The following is a 27,606-nucleotide window of genomic DNA, read 5'->3' as shown; positions in this document are numbered from 1 at the left end:
TGGGCGAAATTATATCCAGGCACCCATGTTTTTTTCCATATTGGCACTCATCTGTTGATATAACATTTCTCTAATCAGGAGTTGATGGTTTATTACAATTCCAAAACATGTTTAATAAAGTAACTAGAAGCATCATGACTCATGAGCATAGTAAGCTAATGCTAATATCGTTTTATATTAGGGAAGTGATTTGTTCGCCACATTTTTTTTTTCCACTGTCCCAAGTAAAAAAGATTATGAACATATCATTTCCCTATCAACTTTATTGGGAATTGTGTCCCAAGAAAAAAGTGGGCTGGCACGACACGACTCAAGTGGGTCATGGGCCGTGTCGTGTTGTGCCTAACCACAGCCTTTGGCACAGCCCATGATCCCATTTGTGTTGGGCTGCGCCCATGGGCCTCGCGAGCCAAGATTTTTGTGCTGTGCCGACCTGCCCGTTTGACACCTTGAGTTGCAACTTAGGTCGGGTTTTACCCTACCTGCGTCGACCCAGCCTACAAATACCCTGGGTTAGGTTCAAAAATCAAAGGTCTTGGGTTGGGTCGGTTTCATGTTGAAAAATCAAACCTAATCCCAGGTCGGTTTAAAGAATAAAACCCAAAACCTGACTCGAATTATTCGTAAAACTTAGAAGATTAAATCCTAACATCCTCTACCCACTTCTCCTTTCTTCCATCAAAATTAAAACCGTTCGTTGCATCAAAGATCTTTTCACAAGAGAAAAATTTCCAAATCCAAAACCATTAGTTTTATTCTCGCTTATACTATTACTTAATGGCCCATGATTCTTTGTTACACATTCTCAGGGTAAAATGTGTAGATGAAAAAACCCCCAACGCAAGAAACTATAACAGGTTGGGTCGAGTTGATGAATCTAGGATTTTCCAATGAAAAACCCAACAGGACCCGAGATAATTTCTTAGGTACATAGGGTTCAAGAAAACCCGGCCCGCCCACCTGAGTTGCAACCCAACCTTTTAGTGAGTTCGGACCGAACCCACAATGCACATCGCACTTGTATGATGAATTGGGCCACTGATCGTGTGGACCACAACAACACTATTTTCATGTGCTTCTCACACAGCTTTTCTAACAGTATGATCGTTTGATGTTTTTATAATGTGTTGTTCCTCTACAGATCAGAGGGTTAGGATCAGGATCATCCTAATTTTTGAGGCACAACCTATCTAAGTCGGGCCTACCACAGGAAAGAATCTCATATCATAACCACCAGGAATTCCAGACTGCTTTCTCCACAACTCTTGGTGTGATCTAACCAAATCAATTCTCTATTTCTTGTTTATATTCATTTGAACCTCTCAGCAAGAAAGGAAATGTAACAGAAAAAACATTGGGAAGAAAATAAACAGAAGTCAAAAAATGGGACATTGTGTAATAAATTTAGGTCACATCAAGACTCGGGGATGGATGATCATCTTCCTAATAATCTTCAGCATCATCTAATATCCAAAACTATGAAAAAAAATAATTTCTCCAGCATTTCCATACCTTTCCATACCTTCCATTGGCATTTGCAACTGCTAGTTCCACCTTTTGTGTCTGGTTATCACAACACTATCCTTATCTTCCTCTTCAAAGTATGTATTTCCTTTTCTGATTTATTTGACAATGTTCATTCAAATCAGGTGATAATCCCATGGTTCTACCAATTCAAATGCCAAGAAGAATACGAGAAAAAAAAAGAAAAAGAAACGACCTTCATATGAATTACTCAGCTACTGCTAAAAAAGCAAAAGGCCAGGCGAATAAGATCGGCATTGCTTACATAGAATTACAGAAGCCTCTGGCCCTGTTTAGGGAGGGTTGAACCATGGACCCGCTGCACCATTCAGATGCCCGTTGCCGTGCATCCCAACGCCGTTTGGCACTATAGAAGGTGGCAGCCCAACACCCATTGGGGGTGGCACTGTGGGGTATAAACTGTGGGAATGAGGGAGAGAGTGAGGGCTTACAAGAGAATTGCCGCTCCCTTTAAGTTGTTGAAGGGCATGGATCTGTCTGAGTCCTTCCTCGTGAATACGAGACAATGTCTCCAGTTCTTTCATCGATAAGGCTTCCAAGCCCGCACCATAAAGTGGAGCGTGACGAGACATTTCCTCTTGAAGAGAACCTTCAAGAGTATGTATATATTGCTGTGAAAAAAGAAGATGACACTCAGCCCAACACAAAAACAGGCCAAAAAAGTAGGAAAAACGAAAGAAAGAAATTGAATACAAACTCGGGCAGACAAAAATTAAACATGAGAATGGGAAGAAAGTTTATAAGAATCAATGACTAATCCTTACCAAGAACTACAGTATTCAATAAGCACATATCTGGCATCAAATATAAGTAAACAGCAGATATTGCAAGAGTTTGAGTTCTTTGAACCATTCAAAAAATTATATATATTGCAAGAGTTTGCATTTAGGTGAGGCCATGTTATACCATCGGCATAGTATTTTCTGTAGAGGACCCTTTTGTATTTTCTGTTTTGGGGCCACATCGACCCTGGATAGCCCTTTGATTTTAGTACAATTTCTGTTCAAATAAAATGTTTATACTGTATGCAATAGTTTTTTTTTTTTTTGGTAAACAACTCAACTTGGGTTTCTATTTTCGGAAAAAAGGTTTCATTCTCAAAGTTCAGAATCAACTAAGCCGTATATACTCTTTTCTACTCTCCAAGCAAATCCCTAATTTTTTTAATATTTCTGAATTGAACCATTTTCTGATTTTCAAAAATAGAAGACGTGTGATAATGAAACTGCATAAACATAGCAATCATAATCTCTCGAATTAGTATAACCTAAGGAAACAGTCTTAAGAAAAAAAAAGGATAATGCAAAACCTGGCAGGCATGCAATTTTGCCTCCATTCCATCAATGTATGCTTCACATCGAGCAACCTGTTCTTCCTTCTCTCTTTTCTCTCCTTCAGTTTGTCCAACAGTTTGTGTCAAGCGTCGGACCTCATCTTCAAGTGACTGCCGAACTTCTTCCCGAGTCACTGTCTCTGTGGCATAGCGCTTTAACTCTTCATCAAATCTTTTCCGTGCAGCTTCTGTCTTCTTCAACCTTTCCACAAGGGAATTTTTCTCCTTCACTACTCTCTGTACCATTTCAAAGATTAAAATCAGTTTCTTTAAAGGATTTATGCAATAACAAATGTTTTTTCGTATTTATTCAAAGATTAAAATCAGCAGTGGTAGCTTTGATATCAAAATTGAAGTACTAGGGCATGAACATTAAGTGAAAGCCCACAATGATAAAGCTAAATATAAACATTCTTGGAAGAAATCACGCAGGCATTTCTTTTCAGACCTCTTCAGTTTGTGGTTCTTTTGGTTTCGATTAATATTATTACCATTCAAAAAAAAAAAACATGCAGGCAATATTGCTTTGATATATTTTTAAATAGTGTCGTGAAATGACAGTGTCAATTTATCATCTCATATACAGAACTTCCATAATCCATTAATCAGGAGAGGTACAGCTTGCACAGCCATGTATAAAATATGGCAGGCTAGGTAGCACTTCACCTTAAGAAACAGCATAGTTCAACCAATGCTCTATTTTCACTTAAGAATACTTGATATATATTTTTTGAATGGCCAGAATATTTGATATTGATGCACAAGCAAAGGCATCTCTTACAAGGATATACTTGTTGCAAAGAGATCATATGAATACAAGAAGCAATTATGTTGGAGAAGTCTAGTGAGAGTAAAATGATTGTTCGAGTGAATAACTAGTCAATTTCCTCACAATGATGTCTCAATATTCAAATAGTCATCAGAACAGATATAAGTCTCTCTAAGTTCCATAAAAAGAATCAATAGCTTATGTTTTAATTTGAATTTCCTAAAAGGGAGATGATATTTTCAGCCCCCCTGCATTATGTATGTGCTCCCCTTATCTGATGTGAAAAGTGGGCAACTATAACTCTTTTTGACGTCACATCACGTTATAAGGGGCCGGATGTGTAATGCGGGGGGGGGGGGGGGGTGAAAATATCACCCTCCCTAGAAATAGTAATAAGGATATAATTTACCTTCAATTCATCACGTTTCCGAGATTTTAACTGCGAAAGCTGTGTCTCTGCATCATGAAGATGGTCTTGAAGGACTTTCTTGTCTGCAGAGAGGTTTGCAATTTCATCATCTCGTTCTGATCTAAGCCACTCAAGCTGATTTTCAACTTCTTGTATTTGTTCGGAAAGCTCCTTCTTTTCCCGAGCAAAATGGTCCATTTCAGCCCTCATCTCAGACTGCATTTTTTGCAGGTGTCAAGTTAAAGCATTTCCACAGAAAGAACATCATTTGTATTTGATATTTCCATGGACATATCAGAAATTCAAATAAGAGAGCAGGCACCTTAAGACGGTTAGCAGTTGCCTCTGATTCACTCAGCCTTTGCGACAAAATAGCTTTTTCTCTAGCCAAATTGGAAAGTTCGGTTTGCCTTTCCTCACGAGCACGAATATTTTCATCTTCACTAGCACATAACTGATGCCAAAGGGCTGCATGATCAACATTGGCTAGTTCGGCAACCTCTCGCATCATGCTTATAACAGGTCTTGCAAGCCCTTCTTCCTCGCGGACTAGGAACACCAAAATATCCAAATCTAAGTCTACTTCACGACAATCATCAGTGGTACTAGTGGCACGGTCAACAAGTCCTTTCAACATCCTTCCCCGGTAAGCCTCATCAGCATACATTTTAAACAGCATCGCATACAGCATCCTCACAAAATCCTGCACTCGGGTGTCTCTAGAAAGGGCCAATGACTCAGAAAGAACAAGAACTCGCATAAAATCATCTTCTTGGATAGGCAATGGCTCATTGGTTTTCCCATCTACAAGGATATCTTTCATCTGAGAATTATCAGAAATAGACCTGGAATTAATCATCAACCTTTTAGAATGGCGACTTTCCAAGACCATGGCCACTGATTTATCTCCAAAGGCCCCTCGAGCAATAGCTCTCTCAAATACCTGTGAAGCTTCGACAGCAAGTGAAGGTATAGATAGCATCTCTATCAGGATATGAATATCAGGCATATGACGGCCCGCAGACACAACTTGCTTTTCTGCCACATGCAACCCTTCAGTAGTAAGCCCATTTTCACAGTAAGGAAAGGGCCCACAAGATGTTATGCAATTGTGTCCAAGCTCACAGTCAGAATCAATATCTTTCAGCATAGCTTCGGCAACATCTGCCCAACTATTCATAGTTTTGATTAGAACATCCAACACACAAGGTGAGACATGAGCACCCAAACTTTTCAGTCTAGCACGAACTGCTCTAGCCTACATACAATAACAAGTTTAAATGAAATTTTTAATAGGGCAAGGACTCCAAATGATAACTAGCAAGTGGACTTGAAATTTTCATGAGAAAAAAAAAGATCTGGACTAAATTTCACAAGTGTCAGCATGCATACTGCTTTAGGAAGGTGATGGCACTGAGATGCAGCTTTGAAAACAAAATTCACGGCTGCTGCAAGCAGCTCGTCATTGGAATCTGTCAACAGTTTGAAAGCTTGAAACAACACACTTTCCCACACCTCACTGCCAAACTCCAACTGGCTGAGAGCACCCAGAACCTGTAGAACAAGGAGTTCTTTTTAGTTAAAGAAACGTGCATTGAGAAAGGGAATCTAAGGGTTTGCACAGGCAGCTTACCTATGCAAGCTGCTTACCGCCGGCGACTAGAAAAGTTTTCCGATGAATGGCTGGTATCGTTGTGTTCCTCTCCGACCGAAGAATCACCACCTAAAGTTTAAAGTCGATCTGACGGCCGGATAGGGAGAAGAAAGCTTTCAAAGTGAGTGGCAGTTTCTGTAAATTTCAAAGTTGAGTGGTAGTTCAAAAAATTTACAGAAACTGCCACTCACTTTGAAAGCTTAGCTCTCCCGATCCGGCCGTCGGATCGACTTGAAACTTTAGGGTATTATTCTATATTCAGAGAGGAACATAACAGTACCAGCCACAGGCCGGAAAACTTTTTCGGTCGCCGGCAGTAAGCAGTTTTCCGGGAGTTTGCTTAGATCCACTTCACATATATAATCGACAACCAAAATTGAAGCTTCTCCAGTTTAAATGAAATAAGCCCATTAGTTAATAGCTAATCTTTGACATACAAACTAGTAAATCCTAAGAAGGCACTGTAAGTAGAAAAATTGTCAACAAAAATATATTACCGGAAGTCGCAATGCAGGTTCAGCGTCTGGCTTCTGAAGGTGGTCAAGAAGGGCACAAGCAGCGAGCGGATGTTCTGAGTGATCAACCAATTTTGGTACCAAAGCAACTAAGTCTGGCTGAAGATGTTTCGGAGCTTTATCCAGTACAAGAGCAATCTTTTTTACTGACTGAGGCCTTCTCCTTGGCTCTGGACAACCTTGTGGAACACTAGAATCTAATGTTCGGAGTGAATTTACAATCAGTCCCAAAAGCTCCTCAGACTGCTCAGGCCATTTAGTCTAAAAATACACATTGTTAAACCAGTTAGTACATGAGAATAAGGCTCGTAATTATGAATATATAAAATTCAGTTACTGTACCTTAGAAACCCCAATGAAATTATCATCTGCCGAAAGATCCCCGGCCGATGTTTCTGGTGGATATATAGGCTGTCCAGGAACAACCTTCTCGGGTATCTCATTCCTATTAAGGTCTGTGCTTCGTACACTTTCATCCGCCTCAGAATCCAGTCTCTGGTTTATGGGAAATTGCACAGAGTCTAGTGTTCCATTTTGCCTACTAGACTCCGACAAATCAATGGCTCCATTACCATCAGCAGAAGGTTTGGAGCTCATATCAGAAGAATCGTCACATGCTCTTCCTTCAGAAGGTTGGCAGCACTCGACCATTATATCTAAGAGTAAGTCAATGATTGCCTGCTGCAAGACTTTAACCCCCATCAACAAATTCATTAGGCTGGGAGAAGTTGTGTCGGTCCTGGTGACCTCTTTTTTGTCCCCATTAATACCAGATAGCTTGGTTGGAAGAAGTAAGCGCTTCACTTTAGCCGGGTCATCAAGATAAACTCGAAGACCTGTCAGAAAACCAGCTATTGCACCGGCATCCATTAAAAGCTTTTCCCTTAATGTAACCTGAGGCTGTGAAGGATTATCTCCATATGTAAGGTGAAAACCTGCCCTTGCAAGAAGATTTCTAAAAATGTCTTCCTCATCCCCACTTATTCCTTCACTGTCATCAGAATCAATAAGTTCATCTGGATCTGTTGATAATGCATCCTGATCATCCTCCGAAGCATAAACCTGACAAAAGAAAACCCTAATATCTGAGCAGGTGCATGCATGTATCAAGAAAGGTTAGAAGATGACAATTCTGCTCAAGGGCTTCCTCCTGTGTTAGCAAAAAAAACAGGAATTTGAACTAATCTTGAAATTTTATGCTGCTCTATAAATCACTGACTTAAGCTAAAACACTGAACCAACAAATCTCAAAGCATGACTCTACCTTGAAAAGATCTCGAAAAGCGAGTGCTCAATTGTAATTAGAACCCTGGAGATAAATCTTAATGCAAGCAATAGCTTTTAAATTATATCTACTCTAGCAGAAGCTATTAATCACAAAAAACAAAGGAAACACATAAAAATGAAAGTAACAAATCCTATATTTGCTGGAGTATGCATTAGCGCAGAACTGGACTGGTAGCAGTCCAATGCAAGATTCTTTAATAACGGATTTCGCTAGGACTCCTTGTTTGGCAAACTCCTCCAACAGCTCACACACAACTGGCTTTAATGTTATTGCTACATGGACATGTATTTTTATTTAAGATTTATTTTAGCATATTATCGCATTTTGATTAGCTTAGACGAGGGGATGTCCACATCAATTTATGGCCCATTACCCATTACCCAAGCCTAATACCCATAATGGACCCAATGCAGAAGCCTGAAGGAGGTTGCTTTATACATCATCCTACTGAAGGCACCCATCATTTTCCACCAATGCTTTGAGTTCCTAAAAGTTTCTACAATCTACAAACCCCTATGATGGATCATTACATATCCAAGAAATGTGTTCATCGCTTAATTCCACAAAAGCTAAGGCATGATTATTCATCCCACTCGGAGTGGAAGCAAAGGTTTCATTATCCCCAATTTCCACCTCAGAGGGCTCATCCCTATTTTCCATGAAAGCCTCCTGGGAATAGAGATTGTGGTCTTGCAAGTAGATGACCTACTTTCCGTACTCCTTTAAATTACATTAATTGTGAGGATAAGGAGAAGAGATTAGGAATTGCACACAATTTCATCTTATTTACAATGCAGTTTGAGTCCACCTAGGCCAAGCTTACCTTCCAAAGAGAAATTTTCTTAAGACCTAAGACCACACTATGGATGTTGGACAGTTTCATATCCAATTTCAAGCATTAGAGTATTATATACCTGATAAATGCATGATGATGAAAGCTTTTAAAATTATATAAATTTATCACCTGCAAGTTGAACGGTTCTTGATGTGCTCACTCCACCTTGAAGGGAATCTTATCTACCACAGTTTATCCTACTTCTCTTTCTTTCATGTTCACATTTTCTTCTCATACCACTCTAACTCGAAGGGAATCTTATCTACTACAGTTCGTGCTACTTCTCTTTCTTGCACATTCACATTTTCTTCTCGTATACCACACTCCAACTAGAAGGGAATCTTATCTACCATAGTTTGCCCTACTCTTTCTTTCATGTTCACGTTTTCTTCTCATACACCAAAGGAATTACATTCTGGCCTTTCATCCTAATGTTACTTAATGTCTATCACATCAGGAAGTACACCCTAATGTTACAGAATTCAATCATACACTTAAACTGCCTCTTGTCAAACTTCCAAGACAACTGTCACACTTATCAAATTTGTCATGCCCTATGCTCTCAGTTCACTAAGATGACGCTATAGCTTTCAAATGACATGATTGATACATATAATGTTTCAAAGCCCATTCTATTTTTAAGTGCATGCAAAAATCCTAAGGCGTATAAAAGTATCAAAGCGGTTTTACAAGCGGAGAACCACGGATGAGAATCTATATGTTATTCATATGTATGCTTCAATGAGCAAATATTACATACGTATGGCATTCTCCAAGGCTTCAATTTGCAAGGTGGTAATAAATAGTCATCAGGCAAGAATATATTATATAACCACCCCTTTTTTTTTTCTTTACACGGGTCATAGATCTTACCAGTTCGAGGAAAAAAATGAAAATAAATTATGTTTGAAAATTCCCAGGAACTAAGTATTGATTAAAAGGCACATTCTGAATCGGACGAAATAGATCAGCAAGATACATCCATTATGAAGTAAGGGTCAATATAAAGAATGGAGACATCATACTCACCTCCAGGTCTGAAAAATCGAACCAGGGGCAACAATCAATGATTTCGTAAACAAATACAACTGTGTCGCGGACGAGAAATCCTGCATCTGCCTCCAGCATATCAGAGACTTTCATGAATTGGAGGACAGAATTGTTCCACGTTTTTGTACAGATGGAAGACTCCTTCCAAACTGTTTTTGCAGGACTCTTTTGATTAACCACAGCCATCCTGTATCTGACCCAAAAGTTCTTATCGGGATCGCTTCCAACCGACTGATCACTTTCAAGATAAATGCATATGGTGTCGAATGACTCGTATACACCTGTATTTCGACCAGGGAATGCAGTTGTTTGATGAGAGAGTCGGTCGATAAACAAGAAAAAAACAGAAAAAGAACATGAAGAAGAGCATCTTTCTCCACCCACCTATCCGCAGCTCACATCCACCAGCATGAAAGAATTTGCTAAATATCTTTCGTGTTTCCATTATTTCCTTGAAGGACAAGAAATTCTCCACCTTCCAAGTAAATGACCCTCTTTTGCTGACCACATCAATTTGAGAACCTGCATTGCTCAAATCGAGCTCCTGATCAGCAAAATCTTGCATTATGGATGACTCCTTTAAAATAAGAACCTCTGCGGAGAACACAACAGTGTCGTGAATGAGGAATCCAGAATCCTGATCAAAGAGACTCGTAAGAGTCACGAACTCACGCCAACCCCAGTCCTTAGCAGATTTGGAGTAGCGATTCTGTGACTCCTTTGTAACAGATTTGTCATCTGACTTCTGATTCACCACTGACAAACGATGGCTCACGAAACAACTCCAATCACTGGCAGTGTTACGAGAATCAGTAACTTCAAGAAACACCGAAAGATGGCACGGTGGCTGAGACTGCCCTGATGCCATTAAACAAATAGGAAATTCCATCAGTTCTCTTCCCTTTTCGTGAATGAAGAGAAAAATGCCTTTTTAAAAAAAATATTCATACATGGGTCTGAGTATATGTCTGGGATTCAAACTGAGTGTATTATCCAAACTATGTCTCAACTGTCAAAATCTTACAACCAAAGTGGTTTCACTACCAGGCAAAAAGATGTCCCAAAGTAAACGTAAATATGATACAAAGGCAAACACAAGAATACCGGACATGGAAGACAAATTTAAAGCTAACAAAGGAGAGCTTCACAAGCAAACAAATAGAATGTCACTGAAAGAAGATCAAAACAGCACAAAACTAACCCTCAGAGCTATGTAACAAGAGAATTAGCATCAATCAAAGAGTGAGAAACACGAACTCAGTTATACTTCTCACCTCTGGGGTAGATGATAAGGCGACAATCGCGATTACCAATTTGAAACCTCCTGCTCTTGACACAAAGACCAGTAATTTTCCTCTTCTTCAAAAGATCCTTCAACCTAGTAAAATTCTCTATCCTCCAAGTAAACTTCCCAAAATGCCCGTCGGACTTCCTCGCCCCACTCCTCCCTCCAATCAATCCAACATTCTTTGAAAAACTATTCGCCTCTTTGATCACATGAAACGACGCACTAAACACCACAGTATCATCCACAAGGAACCCCGAATCATGCCCCAAGAAATCCGACATCTTCATATAATCATTCCAACATAGACTAGTATTATCCCCACTCTTATTATCAGCTGCAAACCGCCCATACGAATCACGATGCATATGGTTAAGCCCTGGGCGCTGATTCAAGACCGACATTCGAAATATGCACCAGCAACTCCGCTCAGAGAGGACTGATTTCTCAGTGTCCTTACTCTCCAAACACATGGATAAATAATCAATTGAATTCACAGTGCTCTGATACACGCTAATGCGGAGATTACATTCCCCTGCAGGGAATACAGGGCTCATGATCTTCTGTGTCTTCATCATATCCTTGAATACACTGAAATTATGAACTTTCCAAGTAAATTTCCCACTTAACACATCAGGGACTGACCCTAACGCCTGCAATTCGTTATCACGTGAGAATGAGACTGACTCATTTAATATAAGAATGTCAGCTGTAATAAGAAGTGAATCTTTGTTGAAGAGAAACCCTGATTTTGGATCGAGGATTGTAGATAAAGGAGTAAAATCACACCAGCCATGTGATTTCTTCTTATTGGAAAACCTATGCCAATAATCTCTTTGAATGGATTTAGAATCATCTAAGTGATTAAAAATAGAGAGGCGATAGCTTGTGAAACAATCCCATTTAGAAGAGGAAGAGCTTTTTGGATCAGTGATTTGGAGGTAGATTGAGAAATAACCAGGAAGGGCTTGAGAATCGCCTTTTGGATAGACAAGAAGGCGACAATCATAGCCTCCGACTTCAAAGTATCGGCTCCAGAGTGCCCTAGATTTCACTTTGGGGAAATTGAAGATTGTCCACCGGCAAACGGCGGAGTTGTCGCCGCACCGTTCGACGGAGACCGATTCTTGGCCGCCTTCTCGCGGCGAGGCCACCGGTTCCTCGGTGGCGGAAACTGATTTTGTGGTGGCTAACGGCGAGGGGGAGATGGAAGGTTGGTGTGGGGGTTCAGAGATTGTGCATGAGGATGATGATGAGGTCGCAGCTTCGGAGGCGTGGTTGGGTTTCATTTTTGGTTTGGGGGATTGAAAACCTTTATATATCTATCTGTCTCTCTGTTTCTTACTTTGTTTTTTTTCTTTTCATGCTGATCGGAAGGGATTTTTTGATGTGGGAGAGTGTTGGTGTGCGTTGCAGAGAGAAAGAGAGAGGGTAATGTGGGATTGGAGGTGATGGGAGGACAGAGAGGTGCGCACGATATTATAGTGCGGCCTCTTTCTTTGTTTGTTATGTAGGTATCTGGTTTTTTTCAGAATCCAGCCTTGTCTGATAGACTATCCCGGGTCGGGTCGGATCCATAAACCCAATCTTATTTGAGCTAATTTCTCTCTAGATAGGAGGGCTAGGATCATCCTATGGAATTGATTTTTGGGCACAACCTATTTAACTTTATTGCCCATTAAATGAATAGTTTGGATCGTCGGAAAAAGTGGTCGCATTGCATGATCAACTTCATGGCACTATTTATTGGCAGGGAACTAATATATTCGGCCCCATTTCTTCCCTGGGCCAGCCCTTCTAGTGCCTCTTAGACAAGGGCTTACAGGTCTGTCATCATCTGAAGCTTTTGGTGGGATTAGTGAAGAGATCTGGTTGAGATAGGGATCTGTGACAAAGAGAACAATGGGTGTTTAACAGATTTTAATATGCAGGCAATGCAAAAGAAGCGAGCACAGGTGGAACTCAGGTGCAAAAGGCAAGCCTCAAGGCTCTGCAGGTGCTGGAATCAATATGGAGGTGGAATTCCAGGCGTTGAAGAGCAAGCCAGAGACCGGGTGCACGGGATTGGGCAGACGGAGGAATTGAAGGTAGTAGTGAGATTGATAACAACATGGTTTTAAATATGTTTCCATTTCCATCCCAACCGAAACGAAATTTACATGATTTCCTTTTTATGCCACTGGCAGGAACGGTGCTAAGGAGAAAAGGCAGATGCGCATGGAAGAACTGTGCACCCAAATGCGCTTGTGACCGCCTCCAGGACAGGTACGTACGCTTTCATGCACATGGAAAAATGTACGTATCCATGATGCACATAATGTTTGTAAATGTATGAACACATTCATACACATGGTTTCTACGGTGTTTCTGCATCAGCTGCATATTCGTAGTTTCAATGTGAAATTGTGTGATTCATTATTAGTTGACATAATTAGGGCTTACGTTTCTGAGTACCCTTTGGGTCTAGTCTCTGTTTTACGATTTCCGTATTTTTTTTGTTTTGTTTTTGTTTTTCTAGAATATGTTATGTCTTTGTTGTTAAATTCAGTTTTCTTTTTTCGTTTCTGTCACTATTGGATGTTTTGTGGAGTTCTGAACTCTGAATTACATGGTGATTTTCTGATTCATATATTGATTTATTTGGAATACAACTGTTTTGTTCCTGGTCCACAACTTTTTTAAAACTTGTAAGTTCAATTTTTACCAAAAATGAGCCATTCAGAGGTTCTGATCATTACTCAGACACTGACAGTTAATGGTGTTCGTCACTGGTTTCTTTTAAATCCGATTTTGCCGGTTTCTTCTTTGTTTGAAGAGTGAACTTCAAAGCAGATCTTCAAAATTCGAGAATGAAGCAAATGGGATTTGATGAGGATTGTTTTTCTCTTCCAACTCTGTTCCTTGTTTTATCTTGTGAATGAAGCAAATGAGGTTTGATGATTTTTTTGCTCCTCCGGCTATGTTCTTGTTTTATCTTTTGGGTTGGATTTCTGTTCTTGCTTAGCTTGAATGCAATCATGATTTTTGTGATAATATGTGACTCAAGTAATTGCAAAAATTCAATCCTTGATTGGTGATTTTTCCATTACTGACAATAATTTTCTGGAGGAAGAGGTACGATAGCTTCACAAAACTTGCGAATAGTAGAACACTTAAGTGAATATTTTCGGAGATAAAAACTTGGAAGAAGCTGAAATGCATCATGGAGAACAAGTGAAGTTGAGCTATTCTTTTTATCATTAACATCTTGGACATCACTTGGATTTCACTGTTTTTTAGCCACTTCGACTCAAGGGTTGATCCAACCGATTGATCGGCTTATTAAACTGTTCTTTTAATCATTAACATCTTGGACTTCCATTCTACTTAGCTTTCACTGCTCGTTAGCCACTTTGACTCAGGGGTTGATCCTACATTGGTTTTTCCTCTAGTGGATATACTTCTCTGGCACGATGTCATAACAGATGCTGGGATAAGTTTCTATTGCCTTTCTTTTGACCGGTTTATTATTTCTGACTTAATTTTAACATACAGAGGATCAAAGATAAGGGGATATGTCAAATTTGGAAAATTTAGATGGTTTGTGAGAAAAACAAGTACGTTTTCGTTTGGCTTATTTGAAATACAGATACTAGGTGATATGGTCTAAACCAAATCCCAACATTCTCAACTGTGAGGCCAGCTTAAAAGAATTGGAGATGCATTGTGTATCCTTCCCCGATCTAGGATAGAGAAAATGTTAACCATACACTGCAATAGGTGCCACTGTGGAAGTTTATTAAAGCGTCTAGTTTAGTGTCCTGCACATTAACTTCAGCTCTATTTTTTGTTTGTTATTAGTTCTCTATGATTAGTCCTCTGTCTTAACACTTTATCACCAAATTTGCTGTTTTCTTCTTCATCCACCCATATTTTTCTAAATAATTTTCTCCTAGAAGTTCTTTTATTTCCCTTCTTTTTTGTCTCTTCTGTGCATACTATCTGTGCAGAAACCTTTTTTGCATAAGACCCATCCCCACACAAGGTCGCACCATGTAAAGATCCTAGTAGGAGAAGTTTCTTTTTTGTTAACTTTTTTTGTCATTACTCCTTTCTTTATCTATTTTCCCTCCATAAACAGTGCATCACTGCTTCTATTCTGCATTTTCTTTCTTAAATGAGCCAATTGTGATTGGGCAGTGAGCAATTGTAAAAAAAACTGTCAGTTGGGTCTTAAATATTTGTTTTCTGGTCACTGCACTGCCTGCCTGATGGCCTACTTGTCTGCACTTAAAACATATTGGGATAATTGGATCCTTGTGTAGACATTGTTGTTGCTGCTGGTCTTGGAGGTGTATACGAACTGCTCACACTGCTTCTTGCTCTTCTACCCACAAGTGGGTTGGTCATACAACTCATGAACTATCCCAAGCTGAGCTTCTACTTTATCTTCTAGTTTACAGCAGTAGCAACTGTATATAGATGGGTTGTAACTCAGATGATGTTATGAACCCAAATCTGTTCACACCGTGATTAATCTTCTTAGAGGGAAGATCAGCCTCTTCACCCTCTTTGGGGGAAAGGTCATTCCTCCTTTGTGTGAAAAGACACAAATTTTCCTCGAAATTTATTTTCATTCCTTCAAATAAATACTATTTACATGTTATTTATACCAAATGGAAAACTCACTTGGCTGCCACTTAACCACTTCCTCGAAAATTCCTACTCAAGCTAATTTAGACACCATAACCCTGATCTCTAAAACTCCCACGCATATCAAACAACTAGAGAGAAAATCCCACAAAGTAAAAAATCTAAACTAATTTATTCCATCTCAAGAAGACCCATCTAGGCACGTAACATACGGCATTACATATTCAACTGTATAGATGAGCTGTTTTGCTGTGAATTGGTTTTTCCTTTCTTGGAGTTCAAGATGAGTTTTGGTATCCTTTACTGATTTAGTCCACTACCTTGAGATTTCAAATTCTTGATTTAAGGCCTGCTCATAATTCTAGAAAAGATTGCTTTTTTTTTTTTTCTCAAAAAAATAAAAAAAGGTTTGCTCATAATTTATTGAAAGGAATTTATCTTTCTATGATTTCTTCATTTTATCCCATGGGCTAATTTAGTTATGTCAATTCTCATGTTCCATTTATTATTAGGATCCATCATTGGGTGGTCAAAATAAGCATACACAACAGAGATGTGCTCGCAAGCAATCTGAATCACGACTTTGGGTCCCTGATGGAGACATGTATCTGGAATCGAGATTGTGATCTGACCGACCATCACGATGAACATACATCTCATCTGTAAGAGTAAGGCCTAGAGAAATTGATGGTTTAGCTATTCTTGGCAGAATCCTAATCGAGGCTTGATGGATCAAGGGGCTAGAATCATCTGATCAAGGTGGGGTCAACATCAATGGGCCGGAGCTGTGCTTGCTGGTTATTTCAAGAGTCCCAACACATATGCAAGGCACATGAAAGAAAGCCCGCATAGTGGCTGTTAGGAAAGAGCCTAACACCCATGTTTCTAGCATTTTTCTCATTATGAGGTGTATCAATCACTAAGGCCATGTTTGGTAACCTAGAATTTTTTTTCCGTCTTTTTGAGTTAATAGTAATTGTTAATATTTGATAAAGGGAAATGATTTCAGCGCTACAATGTTTTGATAAAGATGCGCGACGCATCTTGTCGTTTAGTGTTTAAAGGCTTGTAAAAGCCTTTTGATAACTGTAATATTCTTCTGACACCACTTTAAATATTAAACGTTAAGATGCTTCGTGCTTCATTATCAAAACATGGTAGCGCTGATATCATTTCCCTTGATAAATTACTAATTTCTTACAAAATCATTTTTTTGGCAATCTGATTTCTAATGTTGCACTCTACAATACTTCTCACTCTCTGAATTTTGGACAGGGCGGAATTGAATTGTTTGGACAATCTGGAATTCAATGGTTTTTGCGCTTGAAATTCGGAATATGGAGAAATGGGTGGAACAGGTTGGGCTTGTTGAATGCCATTCCTAAGGTCCAAAATTATTTGAATCCGAACCATGTCTTTTGGATCCATATCCTAAGATCCAAAATTATTTCAGACCGTATCATACTAACAGCCATAGCTTCAAAATCCGATGGAGCGTCATGATCCCTGATCCTGATGGCAATGTATAAAAATTTCTTCCATACTTTTCATTCGGCTATTGCTATAAAAACAGCAAACAACATTTCATATTTCCACTATTTTGTTTTGATGATGATTCTCCTCTCGGGTTTCTTCCTCTCCCTTAAACCCCAATCTTTCCCTACAATGTAAGTAGGATCCAGTACACTCCAAGGTCCGATTCAAAATGAATCATGAGTCTGGCTTTAAAAAGTAGGATTTAAAATACACTCCGACAGTGATCACAGGTGGATCCGATCTGAAGTGGATCCGTTCTAATCACAAAAAATACAACAAAAAACAGATCGTAACCAGGCTTCACATCCAGCAACCGATATGATGTCCATGCTTCAATGGCTAAGATGATTATTCTTGCTGCAATTCTAAGTGGTTGAGTTTAATAGCTCGAATAAAATAGAAATGTTTAGGAAAAATCATAAATACATTAATCCTGTGATCCCTTTTTCCTAATGGCACAACTAACATTTAGCAAACTACCCAAGAAATTTAAACAGAAACCAACTGAACTAGAGATCTGTGGACTGTTTTGAATAGTTTCCCACTTCCCATGCCTGTTCAGTCAACAGGTTCTCCAACTCCTTGTCAAATTCATTGGGTCCTGCTTCTTCGTTGGGATGATGAACTCCAGTCTGTTCATAAAACACTTCCTTTTGGACGTTCCACTCCTCGGCAATCTTCTCCACTGCATCTCCAAGCAATTTCTTGTTTTCTGCTATGTGCTTTATGTCCTCCATTCCCACCAAAGAACCTGCCTCTAAGATAACAATCAAAACAGGGAAAAAAAAAGGATTAGCTCCAAAAGAAGCAGGAAAATAATGAGGCTAACATCCATGTAACTTGGATGGGAAAATGCGTAACAGTGTTTGATAGGGCAAACGTTGAAAATCCAATCGGCCAACACAATTGAAAAATTACATTGTATCATAGAGAGAGAAAAGGAAACTGATTCTCATGTCCCCTTGTTTTGATAGATAAATCCCTGTGACTTTTAAACTTATTTGATTGGCTGTTGCAGCGTTGTGACAGTTGTTGAGTATTGAAACAGCCAACGAAAGATAGAGGGGTTGTATTGATCGAAACAAGGGGGTGTCAAAAATCAGCTTTACACAAGACAGATTAAATCATATGTACAACTATAACTGAGATACACAGAGCAGTATCCATTATGCAGAGCAATGATATGATAAGAACTAAAACAAAATACACTCCCTTCCATACACATCCAATAACAGGGTCCAACCACATTCAACCCAACAGCTGCCATTGTTGGGGCCCTGATGTATGAGCCAACAAAGGTGCATCTGTTTCGTTGTTTTGTATAGGATGTGTCTACTATATCATGAGGGGGAGTTGAGGGCAGTTCACCTAAGGCCCTGTTTGGTTGCCAAACGCTCAGCATTCACTGGGGTTTCAAAACGCCAATGAACTTCTGGTTCATGTTTGGATGCCAAATTTGCATTGAAACTCCATTTGACTCCCAGATATGTTTGGGACATCATCATTGTCTTTTTTCCTACATGGCGCTAATGTTCCCTCACTTCATCTTCCACCCAAATTCTACCAAAATGGAGAAATTTGCGTGGAAAATGTCTTGTCTTATTTTCTTTCTCTCTCTTCCCCCCCTCTCTCTCTACCAAACTCTATATTGGTAATGACACCACTACATTTTCCACCACTCTTCTAGAGGATTGCCGCGTAATCAAACGCTACAATTACTCCATAACATATGTCAGGGACTCAATCCAGTTCAAACCATCCTGCCTGCTTGGGCAGGTGTTGGGAGATCGGCCTCGAAGTTTTTTTAAATCCCCCTGGAGGCTTCAACTTTATTGGGGCCCTACTGTATCTTTTATTTTTGTTTTTCTTCCTTGCCCTTTTGTTTCTTCCATGTTCCAACCTTCTTGGTCGAGGGGTCCTGTTGCTTCTTGTAATTTTTTTATAATATAACTCTTTGCCATTAAAAAAGAAAAGAAAAAGAAACTATATCATGTGCATAGTTAGCAAAACATGATATGGCAAAGAGACGAGAGGGGAAAATTAGGGTTTAATACGATATTGGTTTTAAAATGTAGTAAAAACGATCAAATAAATGAAAATACAAAATACACGTTAAATGAATAGACCGTGTTCAATACGTTTTAGTTTTGAATAAATGAATTAAAAAAACATGTATAAATGTATGTCTCTATCAATGTATATGTAATACAGTAATCCTAAAAATAACATTAACTTTAATATAAAAATTTAAAAAGAACCTATGCCAAAAACGCTCGTCTTATAGATAAAACATAAAAAACAAACATCAAGTGTTACCCCTTCAAAACGTGTTGTAAACTTTGCCAAAGAAAAAATGGGTTTAATACGCCTGAAATGTTTTTTTAATGTTTTTTTTTTTATAAAAAAGTTTTAAACAGAGTATTAAACACAGCAGCCCTTCAAATCGTTTTTTTTTTTTTTTAAAAGTCATTTAAAACGCCATTTTGCTGACTATGACCATGTGTGAGCACAAAGAATGGTACTTCCTGGAACTGCCATTTTGACACCACTCGTCTTGTGTCATTGTTACACAAATGCTAACCAGTAAAATAGAGGGTAAAGGAAGGTACCCTTGAAAGTTTGTTCCTTTGCTTTTGCATATTCTGTTGACATTTTCTTGATCCCTTTCACGTCCAATTCCACACCCTAACAAAGTGAATGTAAAGGATTCAGCTGCATTCAACAAAAGTGGTGTACCAAAGTAAAATCTTTTTCAAGGAGTTTCATGAAGCTTCAACAGTCAATGAGACAAGTTTAAGATGAAGAGATGTAATCAAAACAAGACAGTGTAAATATTAGGTCCCTTTAACAAAATAATAGATATCTAAATGTGCCACTGGGGTTTAAGAGATAGCAAAGGTGCTCCTAATTTCCTGAGTAGCTCAGGAAAATACAAAAACATCGATAGACAGTTCTTGAAATACCAAAACACTAGAACTTAGATGATAAGAGTAAATGCTTAACCATTAAAGAAGACTTTCAATAATTCAATAACCACTAGTTTCAGATTTGGAAATTGCACAACTGTTTATTTGAAAAGATAGGATTTCTTAGTCATCCAATGAAGAAATTCCTTGTGTAACACTTCCCACTGACAAAGAACAGCTGTTGCTTTGAAAAGTTGGAGCTTTCTCTTTCCTTTACTTTTCAGGAAAATATTTTTCGTTATTTTGCAAAACAAATACTCAACTCAATTAAGCCTTTGTCCCAAACTAGTTGGGGTCGGCTATTTTGCACAACAGATGTGAAAGGAAAATCTTTTTCTTAAAAATATATTTCTCTCGGTTGGATGCATTTTGAGGCTTTTGTGTAGAAACTCTTTTAGCTTATCTAGGGCGAAACTGTGATGAATATTGTAGTTGTGTTTGTGCAGTTTAGACTCTAAATACAGTTCAAATCTATATGATTTGTGGACACGGACAGGAGTGTCACGTGTCGACAGGGACACGGAGTGTTTTTTTTTTTGTTTTGAAATGATAATATATTTAAGAAGACGGGCCAAGATGGACCATCAGAGATACAAAGAGAATACATAAATAATCAATAAAAACAAAAACAGAAATGTAGACAGCAAGACACCACACTCTTCTCACGGAGGAAGGAAATCAAACCACTCCAAACCCTCTTTGAGAACACCAGACAGGGACACAGAGTGTTAGACACGGCAAACCTCCAAATTTTGGAAATGGGGACATGGCTAAAACATGAAGCATGTAAAATCATGATTTGTGGACATGAATGTGTCGAGTTTCAACACATATACAAGGTGTCTGACAGGACAACCCCTAAAAACCTAGAAATTGTGACACGTGCATACACGTACATACATATAAAATTATTAATTACATCATAATTTGCAACAATATAAATACGGTATTCACCTAATAAAGTAATAAATCTTAGGATTAATCGACTATAATCTAAAACAAAAATGAGATAATCAACGAGAAAGGGAGACAAATAGGATTACATTCATTAATTTAATTTAGTTCTCTTCAGTCTCCAATATGCAATGAGAAAGGGAGACCAATAGGATACAATGAATATAGCATTGGATAAGAGTTTGTTTAGGGTTTTAGGTCTAGAGGAGAGGATATAACAACAAATATTAGTTAAAGATCTAAAAGAACAGTTTATAATAAAAGATGAGTTAATAATATGGTATTCGATTTTGATCTGCCCAAACCACATACCTAATAAAAAATGTTACTTCCTTCCTTGAGTATTAGTTACCACCATACTATAGAAAAAAAGGAGCATTTTTGTAGCTTTCCTCAGAATACATGGCATGACTGACCAGCCATTCAAAAAGAAAATGGCATGACTTACCAGATCCATGTTTAGAAATTCCTCAATCCGAGTATTTGCTAACAACCTGCTTGGTCAATGGGAGAAAGTCAACTGCTGCAAGTTTATATGACTATCATACCACAAAAAAATGAAAAGAAGACCAAATAAAAAGAGCAAGTATGAGTTGGCAGGATACTTTTCATATGCAATTTGTACACTTGTATCCTGTAGCTTTGTGATCTCATTAATCCTCTCTGTTACAGAACCATCGATCATCTCAACAGACCCAAATAGTAGCATGTTTCTTTCGAGCATCCTCTTGACTAAACAAGGTACTACTCTGATGTCATTTTGTTTTGCATCAACAACAAGATTTCTGAGCCTCCTCAAATCACCTGTTTAAATAAAAAATCCCAGAAGACATATAACAGTGGCCCAAGAAGTTCACAAAACATGCCATTCAAAGAAAAAAAAAACGTAGTTCACAAACATGAGATGCGATATGATATGATCCATTACCAGTAAGCCACATTTAAATGTAGTCAATAAATGGAAATTTAGGACTACGATTGCATTTCCTGTGTCTCTATCATTTGGACTGTTGCTAAATGGCTAATACTAAACTTTATAATGATTCTATGACAATTATTAAATGTCTTTCAATCCAGCCAGTTCCCTCCAATCAGCTCCATGTTTCGAAATGCAGATGAAGAGAATAGAGACACCCAAATACTGACAAACAAAGCAGAAATAAAGTATCAAAAGATACAAAGATAATGATCAAATATCATACAATTCAGCCGGATCCCTCCAGGTTTTGGAATATGACTACATAGACACCCAAAACTGACAAATGAAGCAGAAATAAAGTATCAAAGCACTAGAGATAAGTGGGAATTTTGCAACATGAACCATCACACAACATCTTCATAATTGTTGGAGATCCATGCTTATCACACATTACATTAATTCCTACAAATTTGACACTGAACACGATTTCTAAATATCCATTAGCATTTTCTCTACATGTTGGTGAATAAAGCTTGAAAAAGACTGAATTTCTGATGTCAACATGAACTCAAATTATCTTGCCTAATATTGAATGGTCTTCAAAAAAAAAACATGAACTTGAATGCTCTTGCTTAATATTGAAATGGTCTTAAAAAATCTATAATAGTCAGTGACTCAATAGACTAATTAATCTACCATTCACAAGAAGAGGTCAGGTATGGGTTTCAACATTGTAGTAAAAAAATGGTAGTGAATCCAAATTTAATTCATAACTGGTTCTGGAGTATGTCACCCAGCTGCGAGCTCATATTTAGTCTTGTAGTCATTGGGCATCATTCCAAATCCCAGAAGCATTGCCTAGCCATAAATTTCTACGGTAATTTGAACTATTACACTTATTGGCATTGACAAATGTTTAGCTTTAACCACAAGAAATATGAATATCAATGTCAAGAGAACACATTTTTAAGGCTTCCAATAACATATCAAAGTGCTCATTTGGTAAATATACTTACCACCTGATCCTAAAGGGGCATAGGAGTATCTCTTTAACCTTTAAATGTAAATTACGACATTGATCAAAGAATTTATGAGATATAACAAGTGTACAATATTTCCCAACTTCAAACCAACAAATCATATTGATTATCTGTTTCACATATGCAAGTGTTAATTGAGGAAAAAAGTGAGATCATACCAATAGAAATATAAATCTTGAAAGGTGGCTTGAAAGGCTGAGTCTCATAAAGACAGTAAAGACAATACAACCCACCCAATCTTCGGGATAAAGAATCTGTAGAAACCATGTGACCTGTATGCCACAGTTAGTCATTTTATTAATATTCATTAATGATCCCTACATTAGGTATATAAAATACTTAACGAGAGTACAAGAAACTCCAACATGAAGTCGGTCTCTAAAGATAATCAAACATATTCTAACTCAGTAATCACCACAACGCCATTACATACATACACAATATGAAGCATACCAACAACATTCATATGAGAATCAAAAGAACATACTGATTGAATGAGCATATAATGTTTGCATGAAAAAGCCCAAATTGTTAGAAGGCCTAGCCTCATAAATAAAAGTGAACTTCCGAGACAGCCATACTCTCTTCATATCATCCAAAGTTGTGTAATTGTCCTGGAATTCAAGTAAATGTCAAAAAAAAAAAAAAAAAAAAAAAACAATGATTGAGGACTATACAGCAAGAATTGAAAAGTAGAAAACAGTGAAACTGGACTAGTACCTTAGTGAACTCATTTATAAGCTCATCAATGTCCAGTTTGAATGGATAGAGGTCCATTGCATCATCAACTATTCTTCAGACTAATTAGAGGCAAGTAAAGTTCAACGTTGTTGGTCAACGCGGTGAGTACTACATTTGTGCATCAAGTAGGGAGTCCTAACTGCAAAGAATACCAGAAGTTATGCACATGGAAACTGCCATGTCCCCAAGAAAATAAATGACTTGAATGATCCCTAAGATATTGCGATTTCCATGAAGCAAAACATATAGGGGCAGTTTGGATACATGTATTTTATAATCCAGGATTGTAAAATCCTAGATACTACAAGCTAAAACCTGATAAAATCCAGATTTTAGCTTATGGAAGCTAGGTTTTAGCTTGTAAAATTCTGGATTGTAAAATTCATGTATCCAAATGAAATGATAGTTTAAAAAACAATAAGTAGATGGCAATTGAATACAAAAAAAAAAGGACTCCAAAAAGACTATTCAATTATGAAACAAACGATGTAAAAATATGACCTACCTCTTACTTCAACTTTCTTCTTATGTAAGAAATTTCAAATGGAACGTGATTAACCCTTAACAGTAAGGAATCAAATTTCGATATTGGTCAGGAAAGTACTCCGTGAAAGTTTGTGGGAATGCATGGAAATCTTGTAAAAATCATGTGAGTACATAGAATTCCATAGAAACGGTAGAAATTTAAGATGAAACTTAAAAAAATACTAGAATGAGCACAAATACACACATAGAAACCATTCATAAGCAATACAATCATCCATAACGGTTTAACAAGATCAAACATATAGCGACATACAATGTCGGGCATGTATGGAATAGTAAGGTTCATTCTAAACATAGATATTTGACATGTCTTGAAAGATGGTGATTGTGCCATTTCTTTTACTTTTTCAACATACGAATGGGCATTAATATTTTTTGAATTTATGAGATTTTTTTTGTTATGTAGGCGCCTACAAGGAATCAAAGAATGAACTTAAAGGAGTAAGAAAAGAAGACAGTTCTGTAGATCAAGAAATATTGGAAAAGTGATATAACTCATTTACGAAATTCATCGAACAGTTACCGTGCAAAACCAGCATAAACCACATACCTCGATGAACACGCTGGTCGTTCTCTCTACTTTAAAATAGAAAAGAAAATTAGGGGAAGGGGGAAGCTCTCGCAATAACAGGGAAAAAGAAGTGAAGATGATAAATCCGCCCCCTTTCTTCCCTCCGTTCGCCACCTTTACCCTCTTTTGCCGGTTGTGAACTCAAAACCGGCAACCTCCTTTCCCTCCATTCCTCCCCTTGTTTTGATTGATGCACCCCTAATTAACCTTCCGAGCTAAATCTCTTTAACTATTGCATCTGATTAGATTCCTGAAAGGGTATGGCCCACTGGACACGTGGCAGATATTGGAAAATCGAAACCATTGATCTGATGGGCCCCACCAGGTGACATTATTGGTCCAAGTCTCATGCTGGATATAGATGTACACGTTAGATAAAAGACGACAAAAATCAATGGTTGAATTTTTCTTGGAGATACCATTAAATAAAATCTTTTGATCAAAGGGCTAGGATCATACGATTAAGAAGAGAGTGGAAGCAATGTACTGGATTCATCGTGCTGCCCAAAATGAACGGACTCGATCAACCATCACATACATAGGCATTGCAGTGGGACATGCCCATCCAAATTAATTTGAAAGGATACTAAATAACTTTTTTTTTTTCATGGGAATTGCAGTGGGACCTGCCCATCCAAATTAATTTGAAAGGATACTAGAAAAAAATCCTGAGCTTATCCCTCGGTTTAAAGTTTAAACATTAAAATTTTCAAATAATTCAAAAAACACAAAACATAAGGCTGAAGTTTTATATGGCGTAAGCCCGCCGAGTCCAGAAAGTACTGTACGGCTTACACCATAGGATGATCCAAGCCGTCCAAAAATCATTTCCATAGGAAGAACCCAATCTTCCGATCTACAGAGGAACTGCATATTACGGAAACCTCTTCCAATCTACAGAGGAACTTCTTCGTATGGAAATGATTTTGGGACACAACGTATTTACACTGTGGCCCATCAAATGGACGGCTCGGGTTCATCCTATATAGATTGGAAGATTGGGTAATTGGGTTCGTCCTATGGAAATGATTTTTGGGGCACAACGTCTTTACATTGTGGCCATCAAATGGACGGCTTGGATCATCCTATCCTATGGTGTAAGCAGTTCAATACTTTTTGAAAAATATTGGACTAGACGGGCATACACCATATAAAAACTCGCCTTGGTTAGAGTAGAGAGGTTTTAAGAACACAATGAACTAATAAGTGAAGGTTAACCAGTAAAGTAGTAGGTCCTATCTGACTGAGCAAGAGCCAACCAGATAGGGAAAATCGGGTAATTAGATCCGATAGTCTTCACTGCTTTTGACACCGTCCTTTATCTATGGGATTTGCTAGGCAATTTCACGGAAAGTCATTTCTCCACTCACTTTTTAGTAGATTTTGTCATATTCATTTAATTCATCTAAGGTTGCTGTTCTGTCCTGCAAAAGTGTAAGCAACCAAATTGCTTTCCGCGAAATTGCCTAGCAAATTCCTTATCTTAGTGCTATTATATAATAGACCCTATCACAAGTGTAATATGCCCATTTGCTTAGGGACCTTTCTTTGATCTATCTACTCAGATATAAAAGACCCCATCGATTCTGCATCGGTCTGTGATTATCACTCAGTAGTGGTTGTCATGATCTTTCAAATATGTAGACTTCACTTATAGGTGACCCATATCAATTGCATAGATCTGTTGACATTACTGAGCAGTGTCTACCTTGATTTTTAGCAACGACTGAGCAAGCTGAAAACTTTTCTAATGGTAATAAACTGATTTCCGAGCTAACTTATTAACCTAAATGCAAGGGCGCCCTTGCATAAAGAGCAGGAAAAGGGCTTCTGATTGGATCCATGTCATTCTCGGTTACTGTTTCAAATTCCTTGAGAAAGTAAAATTAGTTGCACTTAATGACATGGATCCAATCAAGGGCCCTTTTCCTGCTCTTTATGCAAGGGCGCCCTTGTATCTATCATCCCTCAAAATAACTCTTAAACAATATGTGGAGACTCAAACTTGTGTTTTTTGGCATTCTTGAGGAGACTCACGTACACGTACACGTACACCATATCTTAAATTGATACTTCAAACTATATCTTGAGATCAGATTGAGTCTGGGGGTTGGCAGAATATAAGGATAGATTTACCAAACTCATTTCCGCACATTGGGATGCTCCAACTATCTTCAAAATTTAACGATGAATTTTATAGCCATCAACAACGACCAATTCTAAAGCTAGAGTGAATTGGTTACAAAGCCCTCCCTATACTAAACATATTATGGCTGGATGTATCAGGACAATCCTCATTTCATCATATTAATTAAATATAACCTTCTTTTCTTACCAAATGAAAGAAATTGAAGTCATCACTAGAAAGCAACGATTAAATATCTATAACCCGAGTGTACCTTCAAGGACGGTGAAATTCCCACGGAGATCTCGTAGTTCCCACGTTGCCGCCGCATGGAGGGGTGAGATCGATTATCCATATTGCTTCCAAGTGGAGGGGAAGATTGTTGGGGTTCCACGCAAAAGCAAAGATCCCATGTTGGAAACGTAAAGGGATGTGGATGGGCTTATGAGGGCTTGGGCATCCTCCCCTTGACGGCTAGATTGTAAGGGTGAGTTCTACCCAGGTGACAACAAGTGGTATCAGATCAAGGGATTGGTAACTCTGGTGTACCCTCGAGGATGGTGAAATTCCCTCAGAGAAGATCACAGATGAAGGTTTTTGATTTCTCTTTTAGCTTCTGTTATGAGTTCTATGGCCTATTTGAGCTAAAAAGAAAACCGATTAAAACCCTTATCATAGATAACCAGTAGTCCGGTAACCCCGGTGTACCCTCGAGGATGGTGAAATTCCCTTTGAGAATATCTCGTAGGTCCCATGTCGCCGCTGCGTGGAGGGGCAAGATCATCTATGTTGCTTCAATGTGGAAGGGGAGATTGTTGGGGGTTCCACGCAAAAGCCAAAAAGATCCTACGTCGTAAAAGTGAATAGATGTGGATGGGCTTATAAGGATTTGG

The 27,606-nt window shown here is 38.3% G+C and overlaps 2 protein-coding genes and 1 long non-coding RNA gene across 4 annotated transcripts; 1 reads left to right on the top strand and 2 right to left on the bottom strand.

Moving 5' to 3' along the window:
• Positions 1 to 1,276: 1,276 nt before the first annotated feature.
• On the bottom strand, positions 1,277 to 12,196 carry LOC143849557 (uncharacterized). The gene is made up of 10 exons (XM_077358614.1): positions 10,673 to 12,196; positions 9,783 to 10,256; positions 9,378 to 9,679; positions 6,568 to 7,287; positions 6,208 to 6,486; positions 5,449 to 5,610; positions 4,379 to 5,314; positions 4,057 to 4,272; positions 2,855 to 3,115; positions 1,277 to 2,156 (listed from the first exon to the last, which is right to left on the bottom strand). Exons 1-10 carry the CDS (start codon positions 11,970 to 11,972, stop codon positions 1,818 to 1,820), a joined length of 4,989 nt encoding a protein of 1,662 aa, XP_077214729.1. The 5' UTR covers positions 11,973 to 12,196; the 3' UTR covers positions 1,277 to 1,817.
• On the top strand, positions 10,824 to 16,432 carry LOC143849558 (uncharacterized). The gene is made up of 3 exons (XR_013235717.1): positions 10,824 to 12,770; positions 12,870 to 12,948; positions 15,828 to 16,432. It is a non-coding gene; the product is annotated as an uncharacterized LOC143849558 (long non-coding RNA).
• Positions 16,433 to 17,170: 738 nt separating this feature from the next.
• On the bottom strand, positions 17,171 to 24,874 carry LOC143851674 (Small nuclear RNA activating complex (SNAPc), subunit SNAP43 protein). Of its 2 annotated transcripts, none has more exons than XM_077361163.1 (8): positions 24,568 to 24,874; positions 23,451 to 23,610; positions 23,218 to 23,344; positions 22,889 to 23,002; positions 21,377 to 21,575; positions 21,220 to 21,265; positions 19,461 to 19,536; positions 17,171 to 17,602 (listed from the first exon to the last, which is right to left on the bottom strand). In XM_077361163.1, exons 2-8 carry the CDS (start codon positions 23,505 to 23,507, stop codon positions 17,361 to 17,363), a joined length of 861 nt encoding a protein of 286 aa, XP_077217278.1. In that variant the 5' UTR covers positions 23,508 to 23,610; positions 24,568 to 24,874; the 3' UTR covers positions 17,171 to 17,360. The 2 variants fall into 2 exon arrangements, with proteins under 2 accessions (XP_077217278.1, XP_077217277.1); XM_077361162.1 differs by having other exon boundaries at positions 17,171 to 17,608; positions 24,568 to 24,860.
• Between the last annotated feature and the right edge of the window lie 2,732 nt (positions 24,875 to 27,606).

This window comes from Tasmannia lanceolata, unplaced genomic scaffold, assembly GCF_043159265.1.
Source record: "Tasmannia lanceolata isolate RefF3 unplaced genomic scaffold, GAP_Taslan_0.1 ptg000018l, whole genome shotgun sequence".
In the NCBI taxonomy this organism is placed as follows: Eukaryota; Viridiplantae; Streptophyta; class Magnoliopsida; order Canellales; family Winteraceae; genus Tasmannia; species Tasmannia lanceolata.
The sequence above is the reverse complement of the archived record's forward strand: the minus strand, read 5'-3'. Positions and strand labels throughout refer to the sequence as shown.

Coding starts and splice junctions, on each gene's coding strand:
- LOC143849557 (XM_077358614.1), bottom strand. CDS start 11,972: ATGAAACCCAACCACGCCTCCGAAGCTGCGACCTCATCATCATCCTCA. Junction 7,288..9,377: donor TCGATTTTTCAGACCTGGAG/GTGAGTATGATG, acceptor TTCTTTTGTCAG/GTTTATGCTTCGGAGGATGA. Junction 5,315..5,448: donor GCCATCACCTTCCTAAAGCA/GTATGCATGCTG, acceptor TATTGTATGTAG/GCTAGAGCAGTTCGTGCTAG.
- LOC143851674 (XM_077361162.1), bottom strand. CDS start 23,507: ATGGACCTCTATCCATTCAAACTGGACATTGATGAGCTTATAAATGAG. Junction 19,537..21,219: donor AATTTCTAAACATGGATCTG/GTAAGTCATGCC, acceptor TCACTTTGTTAG/GGTGTGGAATTGGACGTGAA. Junction 17,609..19,460: donor AAAGGAACAAACTTTCAAGG/GTACCTTCCTTT, acceptor TTGTTATCTTAG/AGGCAGGTTCTTTGGTGGGA.